The sequence below is a fragment of the Sceloporus occidentalis genome, unplaced genomic scaffold (assembly GCF_023333645.1).
Source record: "Sceloporus occidentalis isolate IW3139 unplaced genomic scaffold, rSceOcc1.0.p SCAF_138, whole genome shotgun sequence".
NCBI lineage: Eukaryota > Metazoa > Chordata > Lepidosauria > Squamata > Phrynosomatidae > Sceloporus > Sceloporus occidentalis.
Window position 1 is genome coordinate 1,606,635 of NW_028317118.1, and position 26,467 is coordinate 1,633,101.

Consider the following 26,467-nt stretch of genomic DNA (forward strand, 5'->3'; position numbering starts at 1 on the left):
CTCCCTCCTTGCCCATTCCCACTCTTCTTCTCGAGTAGATCTTCTAAATCTTAGCTCATCTGTAATTTGTTATCTAGCTAATGTGGGTATTTGTTAATAGCCTGGTTCCCAAGAGTGAAGGAGCAAGCAGTTGTCATATTTAAAGTAGCCACATGGAACCATGCCTCCCAGTCACCACCTTAGCATGCACTCCTGTGATGTTACGAATTGAACATTTGAGAAGGAGCCATGGCTGCTTCTAGTATAGCATGAACTCTGAGAACTTTGAGAACCAGAGTGGTGTAATGTCCAGTATGTTGACACTTGGATCCCACCTTTTTGTGAGTCCTTCAAGTGAAGTGCTGCTCTGGGTCCCATTTTTTCTGGGCTAACTCACTTGGTATTACTTTTGTATCCCATTATTCCTTTAAAACATTTGGGTTATCCACACTACCCTAAGCGATCTGCTCCGCTCTGCTATATGCATCATGTCATGTCAACGACTTTAATGAAATGCTTTAAAACAGATGCAGAAATTGAATTTAACAAGCTTAAGGTGAGAGTAAATTATAAATGGAGAGAAACTGAAATTGGCAGGTTTGTTTGTTAATGATATAGACAATCCTAGGCTAGAAGGACCTATTACCAGTTTTGGTATAAGGCACTGCCTGGGTTCATATGGAGGTGGAAAAATAACAGCTTTGCTTCATCTCATACAGTATTTCGGACAAAAAGTCTTGCTTTGTCTAGGATTCTGGATTTTGGTCCTAATCGCCCTAACCACTTTTCAGGCCTTTGTATTCAGGTTAAGGAGTCTACAAAATGGTCATTGAAAGTATCCCTGAGCCCAATTTGGACTACACCATGCTGACTGGTTTGTTGTTTTATCCCCTAAATTTAACCCATCCTTTCCTTTCTGCCTTTCAATGCCCACCATCTGCCAAAGGTCGCAGTGTACCCAACTTTCATTGTGAAGAGATAGCATTAGACTAATGTATTTCATGTAAAAAACAGAGTGGGGACATGAATAATTGATTCTGCTTTCTCGTAGCTACCAGAGAAAATGAAGTCCCATTTGCTCATCCTTATTAAAAGAGTGAATAAGGGGGTGAGATGGTAAAGGTTGTTATGGGACTTGTAATATGGAAAGAATTGCCTGTGAAATGGAGGCTGCTTTCTGCCCCTCCTAATCTCTGAGGTCTTTAACTCAACATCACAGTGAAGGCCGTCTTAAGACTTTTCAGGCATGCTGAATTATTCATTGTTCAGGGAGAGCTCATGCAACTTAGGTCCAGTTAACTTTGGATTTCTGGAGGAGGAGAACTGTAAATTGGAAAACTTGGCTTTCTTTGGCATTTGTGTTTAGCAGAAGCTGCTGTTGGCAAAGTCCTTTGTTCTAGAGCTGAAGGTTCCCAGGTAACCTTTCTTCCTGAGTTGCTTGTGCTGCCACCTTTGGGTAACAGAGAAGTCCTTCTGGGCATTCTGTATATACTCATGTATAAATCTAGAAATTTTAGCCAAAAAACTCAGTTGACTTATCCAATCTGGTTGGCTTCTGTAGGTGGAATGGCATAATAGAGGAACACTATCTTGACCTTCGGGTGAAAAATGGTGTTGTCTGTTTCTGTTCTTAGTTGATCATGTGCATTTTGGTGACCTTTTTCCAGATCCTTCTCTACAGCTTGGAGACAGGACAGTGTGTGACACAGCTGGGCAGCTCCTTGGGTGACTTCACATGTGTCAATCTCCGGGACAGCCCTCCCTACATGGTGGTAGCTGGAAATAAAGACCGAAGGTATGTCTAAATAGGAGAAACATCTGACTTGGCCTTTTGGGAGCTACACATCCATAAACAGTCTCTTAGCTCTTACACAGAACCACACCTGATACTCTAAGCAGGCTCTGTGCAGACTTTGAGAACCCAAGGATTGGACAATTGTTGGACAGTACCCCCAAACCCTTTTGTTTTTACAAACTCAATGAAAAGAGTTTTCCCCTTTCTTTTTAAAAGCCATTTGGTGGACACAGTTGGTGTGCAGCCCAGCATGGCCTCTTGGAATACCATTCTCTCTCACTGACACTCACAAAATGAATCTGGCATATAAAATCTCACTTCCTGAAATTTGGAGGAGAAAAATAACCTAAGGGAGAAATAACTCAGGCCAAAAGAGTTCCTCCTTCCTCCCTCTGCCCCCCATAAACAGTAACAAGAATGTGCATTGGGACACTACGGTGACGAAAAAGGGGAGGGTTTTCATGTGAATGGGCTCCAGATTCTATTTAGTTGATTAGCAGCTTTGTCTTTATCTTCCCAGCTTGGGCAGGCATACATTGTTTTCCCTCCTCTGCTCAGTGTCTGTTGGCAGACATCGAAGCGCTTGGAGTCATCAGCATGAAAGGATTAAAGTGCTTTTAAAAAACAACCCTTTGGGTCCAATTTTTACTTCCCCCTCCCCTTGGGAAGGGGAAGGGTGTTAATTATTGAAGTGGCATTGCTCCAGAGGGACGTTGTACAGTGGCAAAAGTCCAATGCCTAATAGCTCCTTGCTTTCTCCATCCCCTTCTCTCCACACCCGTCCCAAGACTGCAGGTGGAGGTTTGCTTGGGAGGTTGGATGTCAGATGGTGAGGCATGTAGATTTCACTCTAGAGCTCACGTCATGTAGGCATGTAGAGCAGCAAACACTTTGGAATATATAATACAATTCGGAATGGTTCACAGTCTATATTTTCAACTAAGATGCAGTCAGAGTACAATACAAAGGAAGTACAAGGCAGAAGCCAAGAGTCTTATTTCTTCCGTATGATTTCACCCCTTTTCTTAAATCTGCAAAAGGCCCAAGGGTCTTGTTTGTTTCTCCATTGAGAAGGAGTAGCATGTCTGTAGAACATTAAGCCTTACAGGAAAAGTGCTTTTGGAACTTATCACCACTATGATGTACATTTAGCATGTGATCTTCCTCTCTTTCTACTTCCCTTCACCTTTCCTAGCTTTATTGTATTTTCTGATGTTTCATGCCTTCTCATGATGTGGCCAAAGTATGACAGTCTCAGTCCAGTCATCTTTGCTTCCAGGGAAATTTGAGGCTTGATATGTTCTAGGATCCATATATTTGTTCTTTTGGCTGCCCACAGTATCCTCAGCACTCTTCTCCAGCACCACATCGCAAATGAATTTATTCTCTTTTTGTCCATCTTCTTAACTGTCCAGCTCCCGCATCCATACATGGTAATGGGGAATACAGTTGCTTGTACGATACTAACGTTGCTGTTTAGGAGCTTTTCTAGTTCTTTTATAGCTGCCCTCCCTGTTCTTAGGCTTCTTCTAATTTCTTGACTGCAGTCCCCGTTCTGGTCAATGTTTGATCCACTATATAGGATATATATAACTATATATATAGGATATATATAACTCTTTTACTATTTCTATGTCCTCATTGTCTAGGTTGAACTTGTTGAACTCGTTGTCTAGGTTGAACAGAAGAAGCTGCTGTCTACCAAATCTGTTTTATCTGCCTCAGTCAGTGTTATTTACATTGGTCTTGAACCAAGTAGGATCGTTCCCATTCTGAGCTATTTAACCATTTTAACTGGAGATGCTAAGAATTGAACCCGAGCCCTTCTGTGTGCTAAGCCTTAACTCTGCCACTCAGCTACAGGTTTTCTGTTTAAACAGCTGTACATGTGAAGCTTCCTTGTACTAGATCAGATCATTTGTCTGTCTGAACCAATTTTGTCTACTTTGATTGGCATCAACTCTAAAGGATCTCAGGAAAAAGGAGGTCTTCCTGTCATCTGCTGCCAGCCTGATCCTTTTGACTGGAGATGGTAGGGATGGACTTTGGGACCTTCTGCTTGCAAAGCAAGTTCTTTGCTGCTGAGGCATAGTCCCTTCTCAAAAGTAAGATGGCAAGTTGTTGAAGCATTCATTCTGCTGCCTGCAATAGACTGGCTTGAGATGGAATTCTTGTGCTCTAATAAGAGTGCAGAATGTGACACAGAGTCATGAGAAACTTTATCTCTTGTGCAACAGAGGCCCCATTTAACCTCTTTCACTCTGTCCTAATGAGATTGTGAGACACTGTATACCTCCAAGCGGACCAGAAATGTGTCTTTTATTTAGCACTCCCCCTAAGCTCCTTCCTGAGGAGCTCAGGGCAAAGCTTGGAAATGTTACTTTTGCCTGCAGGTTCCATAAACTCCCAACCAAACATTTGTTGGTTTTTTTGGACTACGACTCTCAACCTTTCTGTCAGGATGGCCACCGTCCCTGCTGGCTGTGGCATTCTGGGGTATGTGGTCAAAAACCTTTCTAAATTCTTCTTTGGAGGAAGTACATGGTTCTCCATCATCTCTCTACAGCTGTTTGAAACTACAGTTGCCATAATACAGTATACTGGCCTGGTGCTTTTGGAGAGGTGAAGTCCAAAACAATGTGAGAGCCAAAGGTTCCCCACCCTTGCAGGTAAACACTACACAACATTGGCTTCTAACAAAGTAAAACACTAAATTCTACTCTTGCTCCTAAATTCCATGCTTGTGAGAAGTGATCACAAGCATTGTGGAACAACAATTGCAATTATCAGTAGCTGGATCCTGGGAGATGGAGCTTGTAAGATTATTATTTCCCCCCCAAACAATTTGAAAGTGTCTCTTGTTTTCCCTGGACATGGATGCCTGGAAGCCAGGTCCTTGCTAATGAAACCACAAAGCCTCAGCCAGGGCTCAGTAAATTGAAGGCAGCCTGATTCTCCTTCGTGGCACCAGCGGGCAGAGCGCCAGGCCCCACATTGTGAGGGACAGGGCTTCGAAGTGTTCTGCTTTTGCCCAGTGCCGAGGTCTGCAGAGCTCCCTGCTTTGTCGAAGGAAGAGGGAGCTGGGCTTTGTTTACTCCATCTGTGGATGCCGAGTGACGTTGAGGTGTTGGGAGCAGCCCAGCCCGACCACGCTCCCGTCCCTGTTCCAGCCTGTCAGATGCATTCGGCCTGGTTGGAGTCTTTGTCATCTTTTTGTTTTAATTGTTGGAATAGAGTTATTCACGGGCTCCTGTGGAGCGGTTTCATTAGAGAAGGGTAAGGGGGAGGAAGAGAGGGATGGTTTTTTTCCCCTTTTTCTGAACAGTCTCCAGATCGGGGCAGGAATCCTGAACAATGAAAGTTCTGGCACAATGAATGTCCTCCTTGGTGGGCTACAATCCATGCAGGCATCTGAGCTGCTGCAGTTCATCATTTCCCAAGGATTAGTTTGGTTTGATTTTTCTGTCCAGTAGCTCTGTGGGTAGTTTTTTCCTTTTGTGATCTGCCGAGGTCGCACCTGCCCCCCTCCCAAATCTCCTCTGTTTTGGGTTATCTTTGAAGCTGTTCCTCCTATGCTCATATGCTTGTGTGCCCATATGCTTTTCTTGCTTCCTTGCTCACTCTCTCACAGAGGCTCTAGATCAGGGATGGGTAACATGGAGGCCTCTAGATGTGGTTGGATTGCAACTCCGACTATGCTGTGAACGGTCTATCTAGTCCATCCGTTTTTGGAGGGCCAGCCTTGGCTGCTCACCGTTGCTCTAGACTGGAGAGCTTAAAGTGATGGGGCCGCTTGCAAGTTGTGAGGCTCACCTCTGTGCTGGTTCTTAAGTACACCTTTTGCCTTGCAAAAGGAGTCGCTCCCCTTTGACGTCCGTGCATTTTCTTGTGTCAGAGCCTGGGATTGAATGTTGGCATTGTCACCACTTCATAGATACGTTATATTCAACTATCAAGGTGTCAAAAATTTTTTTTATTGAGGCACAAAAGTTACATCCATATCTTTTAACCATCACTCATAGGACTTCATTTTCAGACCCCACACAGCTTCTTTTCATTGAAAACCATACTTCTGTCAGTGTAGCGTAGGGTCACATTAGCTTTTGGCTGATCTGAAGACCGATCACTGCCTAGAGTTTGCTCTTCATGCACAGGTTGAGTGCCACAGAGTCTCCACTCTGGTCTCCAAAATACATTTATAGCCTCTGGAGACTTCTTGACCCACTGAATGTTATTTACAAAGACACTGGCTACTAATCCCCATGGGACACTTTACTCTTGAAGGAGTGCGCTGCATGAAATCATGTATTGATTTCTCATTGTGATAAGGTCAACACGATGATCCCAGCAGAAGCTGGGATTGGCTTTTTGTAAGGCAGACATGATCAGTTGCCACGCCCCAAGAGGTTAAAGGCTTGTGAGTAAGACCCGAAATGATTGGGTTGACCTTTGTGAGTATCAGGTACTATTTCATAGCAAAAAGACAAATTCTAGACTTTTTAAACTGAAGGATAGCTTTATTGTAGAAAAGAAGATCTTAGTAGACAGGTCTGTGACTCTTTTGACAAGTCTGAAGTTAGAACACATTGAAACACTTTTATAGAACATAGCGAAATCCTTCCCCATAAAATTGTGTAACTCAGTGACTGGCTCCCAGTTCCCACACTTCAGCCATTAATATGTTGTAATGGTTTACCATCCGGAAAATCTGGTAGTTGGCAGGCTGCTTGCGAATCTACAGCTTCTCACCAACACTAGACTAAACATCTTTGGATAGCAATGGTAAGGGACTGTGGGAGTTGTAATCCAAAACATTTGAAGGGCCACAGTTTCACTGGCATTCCTTTAAAGCCACCTCCTATACTAACAGTCATACTGACTAGAAGGGTTTTGTTAAGGGAAGAAAGTGTGCATGTATGTGGAGACATAGGCTAATGTTGTTTCTGAAGAAATAGCTGGTCTGTCGTTCCTTTATTTGGTCTGTCATTCCACCTAGAAATATGTCCACCTGAGCTCTAGCACAGTTCTAGACTAAACTCTTGATGGGATAAAAGCAAGATTATGGAAGAACAAGCTGTGTGAACGAAAACCTACCTGCCACTGTGCATGCATGAGATTTCATTGCTCTCCTGTTCTTGTTTTAGGGTGCGGGTGTATGATGTACGCAAAAGCAAGCCTGCCTGCTCATTCTATGGCCACCAACTCGGGGTCTCTGCTGTGCAGATGGACGACTGGAAGATTGTCAGCGGAGGAGAAGAAGGACTGGTCTGTGTGTGGGACCAGCGAATGGGCACCAAACTCTGGGAAATGCACGCCAGGTAAAGCTAGCTGTTCTCAGCCTGTTTTCTGCCATCTTTAGCTTGAACAGCAGTTGGGAACTGATTCCTTCATTTTCTGTGATATATTTGTATGTTGGTAATGCTTTTGCACACAGCAGGAGGTCCTTACTCGCCAATTGGCAAGAAGGTAGCCTTTCCCAAACTGGGTACTCTACATGTGAGTTAGACTACAACTTCCATCAACTCCATTTCCACTCTTGACCACTGGGTCAAGAGACGATGGGTGCTGAAGTCCAAAACATCAGAAAGGAACTAAGTTGGAGAAGGATGGTATGGTCACGCTACCTTAAAATGCAGCTGAGGAATGTTACTTTTTGAGGTTACAGCCCCCAGAATCCCTCAGCTGGTGTGGATAGTGGCTGTGCTAGCTTTAGAGTTCTGAGAATTGTGGCCAAAACCCCAGTGAGTCCAAGGTCCATCTTAAACACATGGCTGTTCCGCACATTCCTTTTAGCCCTTCTACAGCAGTCTCTCCAGCCCAGTTCTATTTCTTCAGCTGTCCACTTGGGGGTGCTAAAAACAGCATTTTATATTCTTATTTATTTATTTTGTTTAAAATAAACGCCTTCTCGCCTTTGTCAGTATGACAAGCTCTAAGACAAGCTCAAGCCATAGGGAGAAGCAGGATATTAATATTAATAATAATAATAATTATTATTATTATTAAGATGAGTTAGATCCATTTAGTTAAAAAGGTGGTGGCATGAGTGGGGGAAGAGAATTGGGGTTTCTCAAAAACTTGATCACCAGCAGCGAAATGAACTTCTGCGGAAGAGTGACTTCAGCACAATGACTGGTTGGAAATTGATCAGACCACTGTGCACCACCTTCCTTTCTGTTTCTTCCTGAAACTCGATGGGCAGTGAGTTTCACATAACAGCTTACATAATAATAATAATAATAATAATAATAATAATAATAATAATAATAATAATAATAATATGATTTATTTGTATTCCGCCTTTTCCCATTGGGAATCCCAGCGGATTACAACAATATGACATCAATATCCACTTTGCTTCTCTTTTTGACTACAACGTCCATCATCCCAAGCCAGCATGGCCATTGTGCAGAGTCGAGGAAGTCTGGAACTGTAAATTTTATCCTTTTGATGCTCTCACCACAGTCATGGCAGTGTTTATTCTAGAGTTTTATTGCCACATACATCCAGGTACAATATCTCCATGAAAATAAATGCCGTCCATTTATTTTTAAATGTGGGTATCTGATGACAAAATTCTTTCCAGTCATGTATATTTCTAAGATACTTAATTCAGTCTTTAACAAACGCTTCCCATTTCTTTAGCCAAGAAATAGTCTGTGAACCCGACTTAGGGAGCTGGGGATGTTTAGCCTGGAGAAGTGAAGGTTAAGAGGTGATATGATAGCCCTGTTTAAATATTTGAAGGGATGTCATATTGAGGAGGGAGCAAGCTTGTTTTCTGCTTCTCCAGAGAACAGGACACAGAACAATGGATGCAAGCTCCAGGAAAAGAGATTCCGCCTCAACATTAGGAGGAACTTCCTGACAGTAAGGGCTGTTCGACAGTGGAACACATTCCTTCCTTGGAGTGTAGTGGAGTCTCCTTCCTTGGAGGTCTTTAAACAGAGGCTGGATGGCCATCTGTTGGGGATGCTTTGATTGAGATTTCCTGCATGGCAGGGGGTTGGACTGGATGACCATTGTGGTCTCTTCCAATTCTACGATTCTATGATTTTAACCCTCTTTCAACTCTAGGATTCTATGCAAGGATAATAGTACAGGCCTACCTTTAGGGAGTTGTTTTTGGAGGATTCTGATAATGTATGAAGACTGCTTTGAACACTTTCATACTTACATAAATACTAGCGGCTTTGACATACAGCAAACTGTAATACAAAGCTTGATGTATATATTGTGAAAGATGGTAAGATACAGTCATTTGAATAGACTGATCACTGAGCATTGAATCATATGGACAAAGTCCACACACAAAGATGCACTGATAATCTTTTTCAGTTATTAAGAGTAATTAAATTTGCTCTGAATAGATGAGAATTGTTGTGAACCATTACATACTATTATATTTCTTCATAGGCTTTTGTGGGTTTTTTGGGCTATGTGGCCATGTTCCAGAAGAGTTTATTCCTGACGTTTCGTATATTTCTTCACCTCACGATTAATCTATTCAGGTCTTGTTTTTACCTGCCTTTTTTCTGTAGCTTTGCTCAAATTTACTATGCACTGGAATGCCTAGATTTTTAATATTTTTTAATTAAATGGTGATGGGCTTGCCTATTACACTTAGACACTTGAAATATAATTCCCATGAAGAATAAAGAGTAAAACAACAGCAACACATAGAGTTTATGTTTCCTTTTTCCAGGCACCCGGTCCGCCACGTCTGGTTCAACACCCACAGTCTCATCACGGCCAATATTCCAGATGAGAAGGTACCCCGAGGTGCGTGCATCACAGACGATGATTTGACAGCGCATCGAAGGTAAGGAACAACCAACCCCAGTGCATTAGTTCATCTAAACAGAAAGGGGACAAGGAATCCAGGAAGCAGGGAGAGTTTAATGTGTGGTGCCACCAGGTTTGCAAAGTGCTATGGGCAGATATGTGTAGGTGCCAGAGAGCTGAGAGAACGTAGCTGGGGGCAAGCTAGGAGTAGACCCAGAGTGCCACTGCCATTCATAGTAGATGCCAGGTAGGCAACTTGCCTGTGGCCCTCACCCATTACTTGGAGGCCCACAAATGGCCATGTTTTAGTGACATGACAGAAGAAAACCTGTGACGCTTTCAACTTCCTTGGAACCTGAGTGCTAACTGATTTCCATCAGCCGTGTTTGCTAATATGTGGAAAGGTGTCCTCCTTACATTACAGAACATGAATGTTTCATGGTAAGGTAAGCAATGTTCCTTTTTGCTACACTTTTACTATTTGTCAATGCAGCCAGTTGCCAGCATCTCACAAAGGATGACAATTTATTCACTACAGGTGTAGTGCCAAAGTTTTGCTTTTTGCACTTGAGACCAAAGAAATTCATTTTTTTTCTTCCTGTTGGGTAAGAGTACCAGAGGTTTCTATGCATTTCCCAACAATTTAAGGATTTTGGAGGGAAATGCTTTTGGAAATTGTTTCTCTGTTTTACTCCTGGGGATCCTCAAGGGATGCCAGCTATGGGGGAGGCAAATTGGCAGCATTGCCGCCACAAATAAGAATTCTTTCTCCTTCAAATGAAATTCTCCTTTAGTCCTCACATTTTTAGCACTGCAGGGAACTTAAACGTTTTATTTGAGCCTTTAGGAATAAGAGAAAAAAAGAGATTTTACCCAGTGGGGGGAAAACTTCCCAACATTAAGAACTGTTCTATAGTGGGACACACTCCTTCGGCGTGTGGTGGAGTCTCCTCCTTTGGAGGTTTTTAAACAGAGGCTGGATGGAATCCCAACTCTTTGATTCTTGGCATCCAGAGAAAATGGGCTGGAAATCTGATCAAGGGAATGATCTTGGTGTTAACAGTTTTCACATATTCTCTGCAATTGTAGAAATTTGTTGACTAAAGGAACATTTCAAGGGCAAAATTCTTATTGGAGGAACAATGCCCTCATTTTGCCCTCCAGACCTTACTGTTGCATAGTTCCGTCTAGGGTCTTACTAACTGTAGACCTGTCTGGGGTGGTGGGTTGTGGCATTTAAGAGCTGAGTTCACTTCTGATCAAGTGACATGGGAATGTCTTCTTTTCCCCCTTTTTCCTTTTCCTCTGTTTGCTCAGACATCGGGGAATCATCTACGCCTACAAATTCTCTGTGGACCAGTTGGCTGCGGAGAGCGTCCTTCCTATTTGTCGCTCCTCTTACAACGAAACAACTGGTTACAACTACAACATTGGCCTGGCCGTCCCCTATGACAACATCTAAGAAGCTCAATGGCAAGAGGATGCTGGACAAGAGCAACCAGTTTGTATTGGAAAGGTCTGGTCTCCGTACCTAGAAGCACTGAGCGGCTGCATCCCTGATGCTGGACCACTGAAAAGGGAATACTGCAACAAGCACCCAGATGTTTTCCTCAGAAGCATTTCAGTGCCGTGGTTCAGAAAAGGAGAACGAAGTCTTGCTGCATCGGGCAGGCACTGGTGCAAGGTATTGCACAGTGGGACTGGCGAAGAGGTGGTGCTCGCCACAGTAACCTTAGTGAGAAGGAGGAGTATTGGATGGGAATTGGTCCATCAGTAATGCGAGTGGACAGGGAAGCTGGACCTTGTAGCTTTTTTTCATGGTCCACAGAAGGGTCCTAAGAGTAGTGAAGAGGGAGAACAGAAGCTGGAGAGAGACTAGAAAAAATGGAAAACAAAATGAACATGACTTGAATATCTTCACTATGGCTCTTCAGACGTGGCACAGTGCAGACTCTGTGACACATAGTTGTGAAGAGTATTACCTGCTGGACAGATTTACATGAAAAATGTCTTTTTTTAAAAGAATGTGCTGTTTGTTACGTTGTCAGTGGCACTCTTGGCAGATTTTCAGCAGGAATGTAGGCTGCTTGACTGCTCCTTGTGTGTTTTATGTTCTCGTTTTAAGAAAATCCAAACTGCTTGCTAAGCCCACCAGAGGCTGAGCCAAGTGGATCCAGGGGTTGTTCTCACTACCATAAGCTCCGAAGCCTGATTTTAGGTATATGCCTCTAGTTCCCACTGGAAATCAATTCTTATGCTCATTGGATAGATTCCAGAGAAAATAAAACAGCAAACGCAAAAAGCCCAAGTTTTTTTGGTAGCAGTTATTTTGAGGTTCTTTTGAGAAGAATTGGTTCTGACACGATTCCTAACAGTGGGAACTCCAGATCAGAATCTATTCTTTCTGAGGGGAGGAACAAATGGCAGAAGGGTGATGTTTTGAGAGAGCAACCATTTTCCCCCTGGCAGTGCCGCCTGTGTACAGCTGTTTTTTTAAATTAAATTGATAGAATACGTGATTTATTGATTGATAGAATATGTGATAGGTAGAATATGTGATTAGTAGAATATGTGATTGATAGTATATGTGACTGATTGAATATGTGGTCATTAGAATATGTGAATATATGATTGATAGCATATTGTATATGTGAATGGTAGAATATGTGAATATTTGATAGAATATATGAATATGTGACTTAGAATATGCGGTTGATAGAATATATGAATATATGATTGATAGAATATGTGAATGGTAGAATATGTGAGTATTTGAATGGTAGAATATGCAGTTGGTAGAATATGTCATTATGTGATGGATAGAATATGCTGATTGGACAGGATAGGATGACATAGGACAGGAGAATATGTGAATGATAGACTATGTGATTGACTGATTGATAGAATACGTAATTGATAGAATATGCATCGTTTGAGTAGCTGCAAGATCAGTCAATCACATATTCTATATTTTATTTTTAAAAAACCAACATTGTCCTCCCCTTTTTTCTCCTCCTCCTCTGTCCCCCCGGTGCCTGCCTTCCTTCCCTCCCTGGGGCCTGCTTGCTGTCTCAGGCCCTGGTGCTCCCTGGCTGGCTTCCCCCATCCCTGACTTGAAGCACTGCAATTGGGGACCAAAAAAGAAAAAAAGAAAATCGATTCAAGTGGCATAAAAAAGATCCTCTTTTATAGTGAGAACGAGGGATCTTTTGAAATCGGTTACAGACATGGAGCAGATCCGAATCACAACCTGTGTTGTTCTGCCAGTGGGAATGTTTCTACTCATCTTCTCTTCTTGCCTTGACATCTGGGAATCTCACTTTCTAGAAGTTAAACAGTTGCTAGAAGAGTATTTCTTAATTTCTGTTGTAACCCTGCTAATAAATTCCGTCAATCAGCAAGTTGTGTCCAAGAAGTAAAAGTGTCCTTGTCTTTCCAAGTGCTATGTTTTTCCCCCCTTCAAAATACCCACTTCGTTTCTTGTACCCCATTTTCGGGGAAATCAGACAGGGAATGTATGCCGTCTCCAGAAGTATCCAGTTTGAGGACTTGATGGGTGGAAGTTGGCTAGTACACTTGACAACCTATAGTTATGTTTCAAAGTACAGAGAAATAGTAGGACAGAATGTGTACTTGCAAATATAGCTTGAAAAGAGCCAGTATAAAAAATTAGTGCTATTGTCTTGCAAGTCAGCTTAGCACAATTCAACACAGCCTCTTGACTCCAATTTTAAATGCTTTGACTGCTATTCATAAGAATCTTGCTTAAATAATTAGCAGAAAGTGCGTTTTTGACACTTGATTGAATTTAAAGGGGAAACCTGCAGTCCTAATGTACCAAAAGAAAAACGTTCCCTTGAGGTGCAGGTTTTAAAACTATTGAAAGCAGCTCCTGGAACGGGGATTGTTCATCTATCAAAAATGAGCCAGAAAGCTGAAGTTTTGTCTCCACTCTGAAATGCTGTGGGTTTCAGCCACTCCTCTTTGGAGAAAGGAGCATTAATTAGGGTTAAAAAAGACTTGGATACTGATAGCTCTTTTTTTGCAAAACCCTCATTTACAGAATGCCATCTCACCCAAAGCAATGTGTAGCAGCACAGTCCTACGTACGTTTATTCAAAAGTAAAATGGCCCTACAATTGCCCTAACCATCTCGCCCTGCCATTTTGTCCCATGTGGAAGTGGCGCTGCAGATGCACAGGCATTGCACAAAGTTGTGCGTAGATGCACACTGTGCATGGTGCAGAGAGATCTACGTGTGCAATTTGGTGGTGCACCATCACCATTTACTCACACAATTGCCTGTAACTCTGTGAGGTTAAAGTTATCCACCGTCTGCGCAATGTAAGATCCCAGCCATGTAACGTTACTCTCTTATCAGCCTGCTGAGAAAGAACAGAATGAGAATGTTCACAATAATATAAAGGAACATACGGGTGCCAAGGGTTTAAAAATAAAACTTTTTATTAATGCTTTTAGGCTTCAGAATGTATGCAAACGATGAGTGACTCTGTAAAGCTAGTTCAGATGTATTTGTTCTGATAAAGTACCACCCATTTGGTGGACAAAATGGCCCTCTGGTTTGCTAGCTCTGGGAGATGCAATCCTCCTTGTACCCGTATTGACCACCTGGCATTTTGTTCCAGGTCACTGTGAAGGCACCAGCATTTCTGATCCACCTTCTTCTCCATCAGTAGCAAATTGCAATCGGCTCCATAGTTAGGAAGCGGACATGCATCTTGGTCTCTATGTCTATTCCTTGCCAGATCTGCAATGGGAAGGGACAAAAACAGTGCTGGTTGCAGTCAGGCCAAATACAGCTAGGATGTAAACAGGTGCCACAGGCCATACCTCTGTCTCTAGGCCCAATGGAAGTGGCACACTGGCACTTCCAGCCACCATCTTTTTCCCATTTTGTGGGTGTTGTGGGGGGCTCTGGGAGCGTGAACAAATGAAATGCTTGCATTTAGCAACTGTTTTCAGGCAGTTTTAAACTGTGCAGGCGGCTGGGGTGGTGGCGGGGAGTCTAAAGGAGGTTTCCTTGCCCTAGACCAACCTCCTTCTCACTTTGTGCAATTGAGAGCTACAGTAGTCCCAAGAACTGAGCAGCGAAGAACCAACCAACCTCATTTGCTCCAGCCAACTGAAAACAGCTCTAACCTTAAGGAAGTCTTCAAATGTGATTCCCTCGTACACTTGATCTGGTTCCTGCAATCCAAAATGAAAAAGCATAACTTCCAAGAGGTGAAATGTACCAAAGGGAGAGTGGTGCCCTCAGGAACTTGCGGGAGTGGAGGAACACATGCAACACAGCTGCAGCACTTTCATGCCACTTTCATTACCCTGGCTCCATTCTATGGACTACTGGGATTTGCAGTTTCTTGAGCTATTTTAAATTTTCTACTGCCATACATCACTAAATGGCAAATAGGACTCCATAGTCTCTAGCCATGGCAGTTGGTATTGAACAGCTATAAATTGTGCTGCGTGAAAGAGCCCCAGATTTAAAACTCTAATTGTTCTTAAGATGACTGGCTGGAGCATGGCTGAGGGTTTGAACCCACTGTCCTGTCTTGGGCACTATGGCTGGCATTCCGTTTGTGACATACATGCGTGTAAGTTGAGCTGCGCATGCAAGACAAATCATAGCATGACAGACATTCTACCAATAGTGGTGGAAGTGGAGCTGCATTGGGGATTTCAGTATGTAAAGCATGTGCTCTCCTACTGGGCTATAGGGCCGGCCCTTCTAAGAGTACACGAAGAACATGGAAGGGGCCAGGTTGACCTACCATTTGTCCCACACAGATGGTGGCAGCTTCCATCATGGCCCCATCTGCTATGGACCTCACCGACTCCTTGTCCAGATGGGGGTTGCCAGACAGCATCTCTTGCACTACCTGTCAGGGAGAAGCAAGGCAAGTACTGATTGTAAGTTGTGGCAGATGGACAACACAAAGGGCAATTTGGAGAGCAGAAGGCCAAAATGATACATTACATTCCTGTATTCATGCAGAGTGATCTTCCCATCGCTGTCAGCGTCATACATGTGAAAGAGAACTAGGGAGACACAAGGACAAAATAAATATTTTTAAAATAAAGTGGGGAAATCAGAAGTACCATCTGGCAAGGTCTCCTTTCCATCAGAGTTCAGCCACTAACAGTGAAATCCTGCTCATGTTTACTTGGTGCACTGGGTCCAACAGCTCTTTGATGTGTGCTTAAGATGGATGAAGACAACAGGATAACCTCCATAATTTCTCTCTTTACACTCATTGTCTTTTAACACAGAGTGACTGGCATTCCATTAGTAACACATGCATGTCACAGTGAAACAGACATATTCTGCTGGCTATAGCAAAAGTGGAGTTGTGCACACAGCAATACTATGTGTTAAGAGTTGCACACTGCACACTACACTTGTGCATTGCACAAAAAGCACTCAGTCATTGACATGTGTTGCACAATGGAGCTGTTATGCACAAGGGTTGTGTAGTGCTGGCATAGCATATCCTAGCATGTGGATATTTACACTTTGCTAAGGGCTTTCAACCAGTGTGAATGGGAGCCCAACCATCACTGCCCTCCACACAGAAGACTAATGGCTTAAACTGTGTCCCCTGGCATTTTCGATCTGAGTGGGACAGTGGATCCACTCCAGGATTCAGTTTTAACATTATAGGAGCTATCCAGGCTGTGGAACCTAATTTGTAGAAAGGGTTCAAACACATCAGATCACTCTGGCCACCAGTTGCCAGAGGGCTTAACTGAGAATCTACATACATTTCAGCTTCTGTTTCCTGAAGCGATCCAACTGCTCTTCATCCATATTCATCTCAATGGGCCTGAAGTTAGACATGATAGTCAGGAAGTCTTCAAAGTTGATCTCATCAGCCAGCCCCATGGATGCTTCTTGCAGGTTCCTGTAGACATAAGAGAGACAAGTGCAACATTATCTCCACACAAGAAAAATGGGTTGGCAAACACAATATAAGTGTGTGTGTGTGGGGGGGGGGGGCTGTCATGTTGCATGCAAATCTGGTCCTGCATCAGTTGCAGTAGGAGGAGACCACCCACTGCATAATTCTGATAAGAGTTAATAGATCAGGGGAATGCTAAGAATTTATGCATGTTGATTTCAGCTAGGCTTGCAACAAGATCCCCTATGTTATTGCAGAAAATCTAGAAAATCTGGGCTAAATGATTTTACTGTTAGTTACTGGTCCCTTCACTGCCAGGGAATTGGACTGGATGGCCTTTTAGGCTTCTCCAAACTCTATAGCTGCATGGTTTATGGAATGTATAGCCCTGCCTTTTTGACAAAAAGCAAACCCATATAAATATGCAGCAGTATCCATTATGTAGGTAATGTTATTTACTATCTATTACATACTAGATGCTTGTTCTCTCTGTGCCACATTTGTGTTTAAAAGAGACGCCGTGAAATGTGACAAGTATTTGGTAAACCTAGCAAAAGGTGCAAATGCCACAAAATGTACATTTAAGCATCACTTTGGTATGGAACAGCTACCACAAGTTCCATTCCACAGATAATGTTCTGTTGGGAACCATCTCTGCTTCCAGATTCTTATTTTTAACAATTTGGTGGCAATGTCTGAGACAACCCAATAGGGCAGTAATCATCTGTTCTAGGAAAGGATCTCTTGCTTTCAAAAGTGTGTCTGGGAGAAGGACCATGTCAGACTAAAAACGGTAAAAACTAAGTAAAATGAGGTAAAGTAAAACAAAGAAAACAGCGCAAGCAGCAGGATAAAAACAGCACCTCAAAACAGATTTTAAATGCTGCTAAAACCTCAGGCGAATGAAATGAAACTGCCCAAGCACTCAAAAACTAACAGTATACCAATTCCTTAGCTTCACCCTTTACTTTAGACAAGGCCCTACAATGTTGTCACTGTAAAGTTACTCAAAGGAAACAAAGCCCCCACAACTTTACCTCCGGTCAAAAAAGGCGTTTACAATTTTGGACCTGATTGGATTGAACTCCAAGTCGGGGATGCGGTCAAAGTTCTCCTTGCTGTAGAGGCAGAAAGGACATAATAGAGTTATATAATGATAGCAATACTATATTCAGACTTCTATCTATTTGTATATTCATAATATTTGCTATTTCTATTATCGCTTTTCCCCAAACGTTTTGTACATACCAATATTTACATTGCCACCACATATGCAGATATAATCCTACTTCTTGACAACCTCTCCAACATTTTTGGAATTCATTCTTACAATGGAAGTTTCCAAAGACTCTTCAAAAGGTAGTGCCATGATGCCAACAATGCAACAATCCCAACAATGTGCAATGAAGGTGTGCACCACAGTAGTCAGATGTGATATCATGTTCCAGCTCCCAGAAAATTGTCTCAAAAAGTGAGGCTCTCCGAATTACACACATTTTCTGTCCCTAGTCTACAGGATGCCCAGCCAAGGAATAAACTATGAAGTCAAAGGCTTTCATGGCCACCATCCTCTCCAGATTCTCTGAAGATGTCAGCCACAGATGCTGGCGAAACGTCAGGAATAAACTCTTCTAGAACATGGCCACATCTCCCAAAAAAAGCCACACTTTTCTTACTGTTTGCAATACAATAAACTTCTTCCCTAGACTCCTGGGGAAGGCAGCAGTTCTTGACCCCCCCCTCCACAGCTGCACCCCAATTTTAAATGACCCTCACTTTTGCATGCCTCTGTAAACCCTGGCCTCTGTGTTTTATTCTGAAACTCCATGCGCAGTTGGCCTTCCAGCATCACCAGAGTCATGGGAAAGAGTTGCGTGTGTTTCAAAGTAAACAAGAAACAGCCACGTTGCCCTGCTCCATCTTGAGCTGGACCACTATACCTTGGTCTCAAAGCAGCAGGAGTACAATTTGAAAGGGTAAACAGCCATCTGGGTATATATTAGAGCCACCTTCCCTCCAAGAGAACAACATCTCATTAAAAGAAAGAACAGAGAACAAGCAATTTATTAGCAAGCCTTTATCTGGCTGGACAAGCAGCTGCTTCGGCTCAGGAAACAACCCAGGGACAAACCTTGATCAGGACCAGCAGTCGCCACATATGCCCATCATTTAGATCTGGGTTTGAAACATCCTGCGGTCGTCATTAGGCCTCCTTTTTTCAAAGCGAACACTGTGTCGGCCTGTTCCAGCATAAAAAGTGGGCAGGAGGGGGCGAGAAGGAAACCAGCCAAACTTTAAAAACTAAGCAAACAAGCCTTACAGATGCTGCTTGAGCCGTTATATCGCCCCCTGTTTTATTCTGCCTTTTCTTTTATTCTGCCTCCATAATGAAAAGGAAACACAAATAAAGGTGGTGCTGTAGGGGAGAGGTCTACAGATACCATGCACTGCCAAAAAAAAAAAAAAAAAACGAAGACAAAGTAGGTGGATGTGAGAACAAATCAAGCCTGAACTCTCCCTGGAAGCCAAGATGACTAAAGGATTTTGGACATATCATAAGAAGACATGGCTCACAGGAAAAGACGACAACGCTTTCTAAACTGGAAGGCAGTACAAAAAAGTATTATCCCAAATGCTGGGGTATTGACAATTGACTTTAATGGGGGAAAGACTTTAGTTCAACAGGAAGCATTAAGAGGGCTTCAGGCAACTCTAAAGGCAGGACACAAGCCTATGTTTCCCATTAGTGTACCTTAAGCTTGCAAGACCTATCTGTCTCGGAGGTGTTTTGTTGGTTTGAGCACTGGACTACTACTCTAGAGACCAGGTTCTGAATCCCTGCTCAGCCATGGAAACTCACCGGGAGACCTTGTGCAAGTTGCACCCTTTCAGCCTCAGAACAAGCCTCCTTCCAAACAAATCTTTCCAAAAGAAACCTGTGATAGATTGCCATGAGTCAGCCTGGCAACCTTAGGGTCACCATTGAAAGTGCACTACGACAAACAACAGCAACACCAGGACAGTTCATTTGTCCATCTAGCCAAGTATTTATTGCATGGATTGACAGCAGCTCTCCAGAGTTTCAGACAGGAATATGTCTGAAATCTTTCTGATTTCTACTGGGAAACGACACAGATTGATATTGGGCCTTTCTGAATTTTTCCAAATTCATACGGGGAGAAAATGTGTGGGGTTAATGTACTTGCTTCCTGTTAAGACTTGAATTCTACTGGTTAGCACAAATTAGAGTACTGTAGATCCATTGAATCAGAAGCTGGCTAGTGAACTGACACACACAGGTAAACCCCATTGATTCAATGTACCTACTCCAGATGAGACTAACAGTAGGATTCAAGCAGTGCTAACAAGGCTTCATGCGTGATCCATCTCTGGTTCATGTCACTTTCAAGGGCAGCCTGCACTGTCTTGCAAAATGCTAGAACTGGTCTAAACGTGCCTTGCGCTTTGTCTAAATCTGACAAACATCCTTAGTATATGATAAGGGTTAAGAAGAAAAGGAATGGGAACCATCTCACCGTATGGTTGGTTGGTCCCCACTCAGCTGCTTGAATCGCCGGTGCAAGTTCTCAATCTGATCCGTAGTGACTACCAAGAAAAGACAGACAAGGTTTTTTTTTTTAATAATCTCAAAATATAATTTAGGATTAAGGATCTACTGAACTTTCTAATTCTGATTCACCAATAGGACTGGTTGAAGACATTTTACTATCTAAAGCAGACTAATGATCCCTCCAATGTTATGATTTTTAATATCTTTGGCTGATGAAGAAACCAGTGAAGCCTTGAAAGCTTGCGAGATGTATTTTGTGCATGTTAGCTGGCCCGACAGAGGTATCATTGTTCTGTATATGTAGCAGTGGCACTAAGAAACCCTATACTTATATATTATACATACACTTATATATTACGTACACGGCAATAGAGGATTCTGGTCAAGATGACGCTAAGCCCCCTGGCAAGCAATAGGAACTGAATAAAGTACATCTCTCTCCATTCCTTAATAGCCGGCATCTTGCTTCCAGCCACAGACAGCCAACTTAGGAAGACCATGCCAACAGCTTATTCAATGAATGTTAAGGCAGCCTTTGCATTTTCCTCTCTCTATCAGTGTGAGCACAAACATAGCGTCAAAGCTCCGAGTCTGCCCTTTTCCCCCGCAACTGATAACTACTTGGGTCAATATTGGACAATAGCTGCAACTGGCGAGGTCTCAGCTTCTGCCAGCCCAGATGGGAGTGCCCCTTGATAGCAGGGCCCCAAATACACACCTAGAAACCCAAGAAGACACCTAACCCTCAATTGTTGCTGCTGGTTTTAGGCTACACACCTCCCTCCAAGAGGTCACAGGTGCCAGGGTGGCAAGGAAGAATTAAAAGCTTCCAATCCATTCACGATTCAGTATGTTATTCCCCAACAACCACCCATGCATGCACATCTAAATCAGAAAGTCATAGGGCCACCCTATTCTTCTTTGGCCAGGCCTCACCTGGAATACTGTGTCCAGTTCCACAGTTCAAAAAAGATGTTGAGAAACTGGAGTGTGTCCAGAGGAGGGCAACCAAAATGGTGAAAGGTCTGGAAACCATGCCCTACGAGGAGAGACTTAGGGAGCTGGGGATGCTTAGCCTGGAGAAGAGACAGTTAAGAGGTGATTTGATAGCTCTGTTTAAGTATTTGAAGGGGTGTTATACTGAGGATGGAGCAAGCTTGTTTTCTGCTGCTCCAGAGAATAGGACTCTGAACGATGGATGCAAGCTCCATAGAAAGAGATTCCACCTCAACATTAGGAAGAACTTCCTAACAGTAAGATATATTCTACAGTGGAATATATTGCCTTGGAGAGTGGTGGAGCCTCCTTCTTTGGAGGCCCTTAAAACAGAGGCTAAATGGCCATCTGTAGGGAATGCTTTGAGAGTTCCTGCATGGCAGAGTGGGGTTGGACTGGATGGCCCTTGGGGTCTCTTCCAACTCTATGGTTCTATCAGTGTCTTTTGAAGGCTAGTTAATGTTTGCTCGGAGGAGCACTAGTGTTGTCAACACTTGCATTAATGCTTAACAGTCGCACAAACTGGTGGGTCCCTCCCACTCTATAAATCGCAAGTGTAGAAATGCCCTGGTAGGGGGATGCAGCCCTTTGCTCCCAGTTCGAATTGTGGCCCCTGCCCAGCTCCTATTTGCATTGGGGGGAAAAGCTCCCAGAAGTGAGAAGGAGCCATTTCGAAACAAACCAGTCCACCAAAGAAAGTGAAGGTTAACACTTCCGCTCATCTCTTACCTTTCCCTGCTCACCCCCCCCCCCATAAAGTTAGATCATAGGAGGGTTTTTCTCTGGTTCAGGCTCACTGAAGGCACCCACCCACAAATAGAAATGTCACCATCTGATTCTTGCTGGTTTGCTGGAGTTGTGCTCCATTACAGATGCTCCAAATTCCAACCCACGACCTTTATGCACCAAAGCTATTTTAAACGCAATGTGAATTTGGCTATCGTTCTCGCCGCCTTTATTTATTTATTTTAAATAAAAAGGAGGGGGAAATAATTCCTTCGTATATTGCTTTCTAAATATTTTCTGTCAGCCCCTGACTTTTGACATTCTCACCGGCTGATACAGTGCATACATGGAAAATTTTCCGCCAAGAAGCCTTAAACATCTGGAACCATAGCTCAGTTTAGTTTAGTTTCCTTTTCTAAAAAGCAACTCATATAAACCTGGGGGGATTAATAGTACAAACAGGAACTCAGCCGTACCTTGTCCTCATCGGAGGTTGAGAGAGCTTTTTCCAAGGAGTGGTGGGACAAGAGAAATAGAAGATGGAGAAGAAGACAGGGATTCTGTCCAGTTCATGGATGGAAGAGTCTAAACCCTTACGAAATCTTTACCTAACCTCACTCCGCCTCTTGTCCTCAGGCAAAGAAGACCCATCTGGCTGAGCCATTCTTGGGTCTTTCTTGCCTGTGGACACCATGCTTGAGATAAAGATTTCCTAGAATCTCAACACTTCAATCTGTGAACTGGACATAATGTTTACTTCTATCAAGAGAAAGCATTTAGCCCTTCTGCAAACTTTGGAAGATACACTTCCATAATGTCTTTATAGTAGGGCTATGTGTCTACCTAGATGCTGAATTACAGTTCCCATCATTCTTGGCATGATGTAACTCATGATCACCTGGAAGTCTGAACGTTGCCTAGTCCAGGCTTTGGTCTAAGCAAACCTCTGGATTACTCATCTATGTGTATCTCAGAGGCATGCCTCTCGAGCTAACTGATACATGGGACTGGCAATTCCAGCCCCGCTCAGTATATCATGAACTGGCACCACTTTTGTGCCCATTAACTACAACTGGCATTTTTCTTAATTTTCATGGAAATTTGCCATGCTGATGGCTTGTGATCCATCACCCATCCACAGACCAATACTCTGAACAGCACTGCCTTAGACAATGGCCAGCGCTACTGAAAGGGTGGCTATACAAAACATATAAATCTAATTTAATTAAAAACACATAAAACACATATCATATATTAAAAAATGCACACCTATTGGTTATCCCTGCACTCAAAGGAAGAAGGTCTTTGCCTGCTAGATAAATGAATTTCACTTCATTGATATCCTGCATTTTCCCCAATATGGGACCCAAACTTTACAACAGAAGTTAAAACAAAACAACTAAAACAGTACATGGTAGAAAAGTTGTTAAAGCATTAAGTTCTGCAGAGCTGCCAACCCCATCTCCCCTTCATCTGGAAATGCTGTGAATGTATACAATGTTTGCTCACTTCCAGCAACAGGTCAAAAAAGACTTAGCAATTCCAAGTCTTCCTATCTTTGGAATCAATATGACTGGTTGGTTTTTACCTCCTTTTCCTGCCCTTGCTTCTTCTTGTGGATATTCTGTAACATTCTGTAAAATAAGCATTATTGATCTCAGCCCAAACTGAAATCGCAATCGCTAACTCTCCTATGCTCATTGTTCTGTATGGTTTCTTGAATTCTTCTTTCCAGCTCTGGTGCACATTGGATTCGAAGACAAGGAACAAAGCCACAACGACTCCAGCCTCCATCTTTCCAACTTTCTAATCTAATAGAAAGCCCATCTAGCAGAGTTTCCAAGTACTCTAAGTGCCATTGTGTCTAACTGCTGCCAAATAGCATTACTAAGCCCCAAATGCAAAGTTTATCTTCACAGTGGAATGTTTTGTCCTTTGGAAGATGACATTTGGAACACCAAGGAACTTTTCAATTTGAACAATTCTGAGATTCTGACAGCTCACAACGCAGATGATGCCTGGCAATAATCTAACTATTAGGTTATGCAGGGACTGTTACTTAGGCAAGGCGATTCTTAATACTCCCATGGCAGGTTAAAACAGCAACCCGGATCAATCGTTTTCAGTAGGTCGGCCTCATCTTTTCTTCTTCCAGGGAGAAAAAGCCTTCTCTGCAGCCTCCACAGTCCCCACCAACTTTTACAGCTCGCCAACATTTACAGATTTCTTCCTATTTCTTCCTAACAGGCTGGAAAAGGCACGAGATCGAAATAAAAATTCTAATGTGGGAGAAAATAAAAAGAGAGTTCTACTTTAAGAATGCATGGAAGTCCACAGGCTCATTTCTGAAGATGAAGTGAAACAAAATTGAGAGTAACAGTAACCCCATCAGTACGCGTGGACTAACTTTCTTGTCCATCTCCCTACCAGTTGGAGCCAAGTGCAAAACAGTAACCTGAGAGTGAGGCTATAAAGTTGGAGAAGAAGGTGCTCAAGAAAGCGTTTGGCCAGGAATTTGTTTTCAGAATTCACACGCAAAATCTTTCACACCCAAATCCACTCTTTCCTCCTCCCTCCAAACCTTCTTGCTTTCAGCAGTCTCATTGAGAAGGAAAAGAGGCGTGATGAGGCCAACAGTATTGTTATGTGACTAGTAGCCGACGGTCCTTGCTGGTCAGTAGCCTCAGATCTATCTTCTGCTGGCCAACTCTGTGCAACATCACACTGACTTGCAAATTGGATTCTATTTGAACAAGAGGCGGTGGGTGGTTTTTCCCATTGGGATCTGCCCCCACATCTTCAGGACAGAACAGGCAATAATTTAAAAGAAACCCCGATGAGATCTTAGCAGAACAGTCAAGTTAACGGAAGCAGCTCTCACACAAAAGGGCTGTTTGAGTAAGTGGAAATTACCAAAGCTATTAAATGAAAAGTGCCAACTGTACTTTTAAACCCTGATAAGCTCCCAGTTGCTTTAACACTGGGAAGGCCAAGTCCTTTTTACAGCTATCTGTGATACATAAGCCCTTCACTTTCAGGCATACACACACACACACACACACACACACACTGAGAGAAACACAAGTTAAGTTACTTTTGCTGACTTCTCCATGTGCTGCTCTTTTTTAAACAGCAAAGGCCACAGGCATAACTTGCTGTATGTGCTCATGTATAAGTCTAGAAATGTTAGTCAAAAGATTGACCCCAATAACCTGGATCGACTTATCCACGGGTCAATGGTACCTTGACCCTTATCAAAAAAGGAACCTTTCCCTTTTCTGAATATAGTGGCAAAAGTCAAGAGCTTAGTCTATCCCAGGAGCACCTAAAAGAAGCACCCTTCTACTCTCTGCTGCAGCGTCATTTCTGACTTTTGCAGGAAAATGGTGGTGGCGGTGACTCTTTGGTGCTTCACCTCAAAGGCGTGCCAAGAGGAATTGGGCTTTGAAGGATATGAATGTGAATAAGACATTTGCATATGTTTGCCCTGGCAAAGTTATCGCATTAAAGTTAAAGGCCAGCGTGACATAGTGGTTTGAGTGAACAAGTCCTCGGAATCCTCCTCTGAACAAATCTTGCCAAGAAACCCCCATGGTAGGTTTGCCTAGGTTTAAAACTATTTACTAGGTCCAACCAAGGCTCCTTTATTGAGAAACGGTATCCATTTATATATAAAAACATAGAAACGTACTTGAGAGGACCACCAGAATACCCGCAAGCTCTTTGGAAAAATGGCATACGCTCGAAGACTCGATGGAGACATCATTAGAAACTCTGCAACCAATATGCAAAACCAGGAGATGCAATATCCATAAGATGGATGAAAAAGAAAAGCTTTAATAATTCTGTCTTGATTTGACAGGTCAGGCCTAGTACCAAATTGTAGTTTGTTCCTTCTTTAGTTACTCTGAACCATCTTGTTTCTTTACCTATATAGACTTGTAATTTGAGGAGGATTTTAAGTCTAATAAACATTTTAAAAAACCACACAATTTATTAAAAAGCGCAAATCTAACAAGGGTTGGCAAAAATAAGGCAAATCTGATTAAAAGGCTTAGGACAGACATTTGTCGTTTGAGCTTCAAAAGTGGCTTAAAATTCGGAAACAACCCATTTGGCGTGTCAAAATCCAACAACCACAACAAGGAGGAGCAAGAAACAAAACAGGCCAGAGCAAAAGGGTAATTAGATTTCCAGAAGCCTCCTGAAGCCTAAAGGTTTTCCTGAACTGGTGGAAAATCTGCCAAGAGGAGAATGATCAAACTTCCCTTGGAAGATTTAAAAAACTTCCCAGAGGGGGAGTCATGTTGGCTTGGTGTTGCAAAAACACACAAAACATTTTTCAAAAATGAAAAAACAAAAAGCAAAAAACCCACCGTACTTTTAAAAAGTAAGGTTGCTAGCGTCAGGCTGCCTCCGCACTGCAGAAATGATCTGGTTTTGCGCCACTTTAATTGCCGTGGCTCCATGCTATGAAACTCTGGGATTCGTAGTTTGTCATGGAACCAGAATTCTGCTAGGTCTCAAGGGTAAAATGTTTGAGAACCACTTCTATAGGGGACACAGGGTCAATTTTCACCATGTTTTGGGGCTTTCCTAAGGCACTTTAGACCCAGGAGGTATTTTAACAACAGGAAGTGAGGAGGAACATCACTTCCTGGTACTAAAAAAGGCCTCTCCTGGGAGGATGTCCTA

At 42.8% G+C, this 26,467-nt stretch overlaps 2 protein-coding genes across 5 annotated transcripts in view; one reads left to right on the forward strand and one right to left on the reverse strand.

Annotated features, from left to right (window-relative positions):
- The window catches only part of FBXW8 (F-box and WD repeat domain containing 8), a 57,456-nt gene extending 44,742 nt beyond the window's left edge, over positions 1–12,714 (forward strand). Inside the window, exons 8-11 of the mRNA XM_089499657.1 lie at positions 1,647–1,774; positions 6,919–7,092; positions 9,480–9,596; positions 10,877–12,714. Of these exons, the coding sequence (XP_089355783.1) occupies positions 1,647–1,774; positions 6,919–7,092; positions 9,480–9,596; positions 10,877–11,021 (564 nt within the window). The 3' untranslated portion in view covers positions 11,022–12,714. The remainder of the gene's footprint in view (positions 1–1,646; positions 1,775–6,918; positions 7,093–9,479; positions 9,597–10,876) is intronic.
- LOC149281163 (calcineurin B homologous protein 3-like) overlaps positions 11,192–26,467 on the reverse strand; it is a 29,967-nt gene continuing 14,691 nt past the window's right edge. For 2 of the 4 annotated variants that reach the window (XM_089499662.1, XM_089499663.1), the window contains exons 2-8: positions 20,016–20,085; positions 17,517–17,597; positions 16,343–16,482; positions 15,558–15,619; positions 15,352–15,459; positions 14,720–14,767; positions 14,006–14,327 (exon numbers count right to left, since the gene is read on the reverse strand). In XM_089499662.1, the coding sequence (XP_089355788.1) occupies positions 14,250–14,327; positions 14,720–14,767; positions 15,352–15,459; positions 15,558–15,619; positions 16,343–16,482; positions 17,517–17,597; positions 20,016–20,085 (587 nt within the window). In that variant the 3' untranslated portion in view covers positions 14,006–14,249. Of the gene's footprint in view, positions 11,435–13,853; positions 13,945–14,005; positions 14,328–14,719; positions 14,768–15,351; positions 15,460–15,557; positions 15,620–16,342; positions 16,483–17,516; positions 17,598–18,610; positions 18,937–20,015; positions 20,086–26,467 lie in introns of those variants that run through there. The other 2 variants (XM_089499661.1, XM_089499664.1) reach the window with 2 other exon arrangements.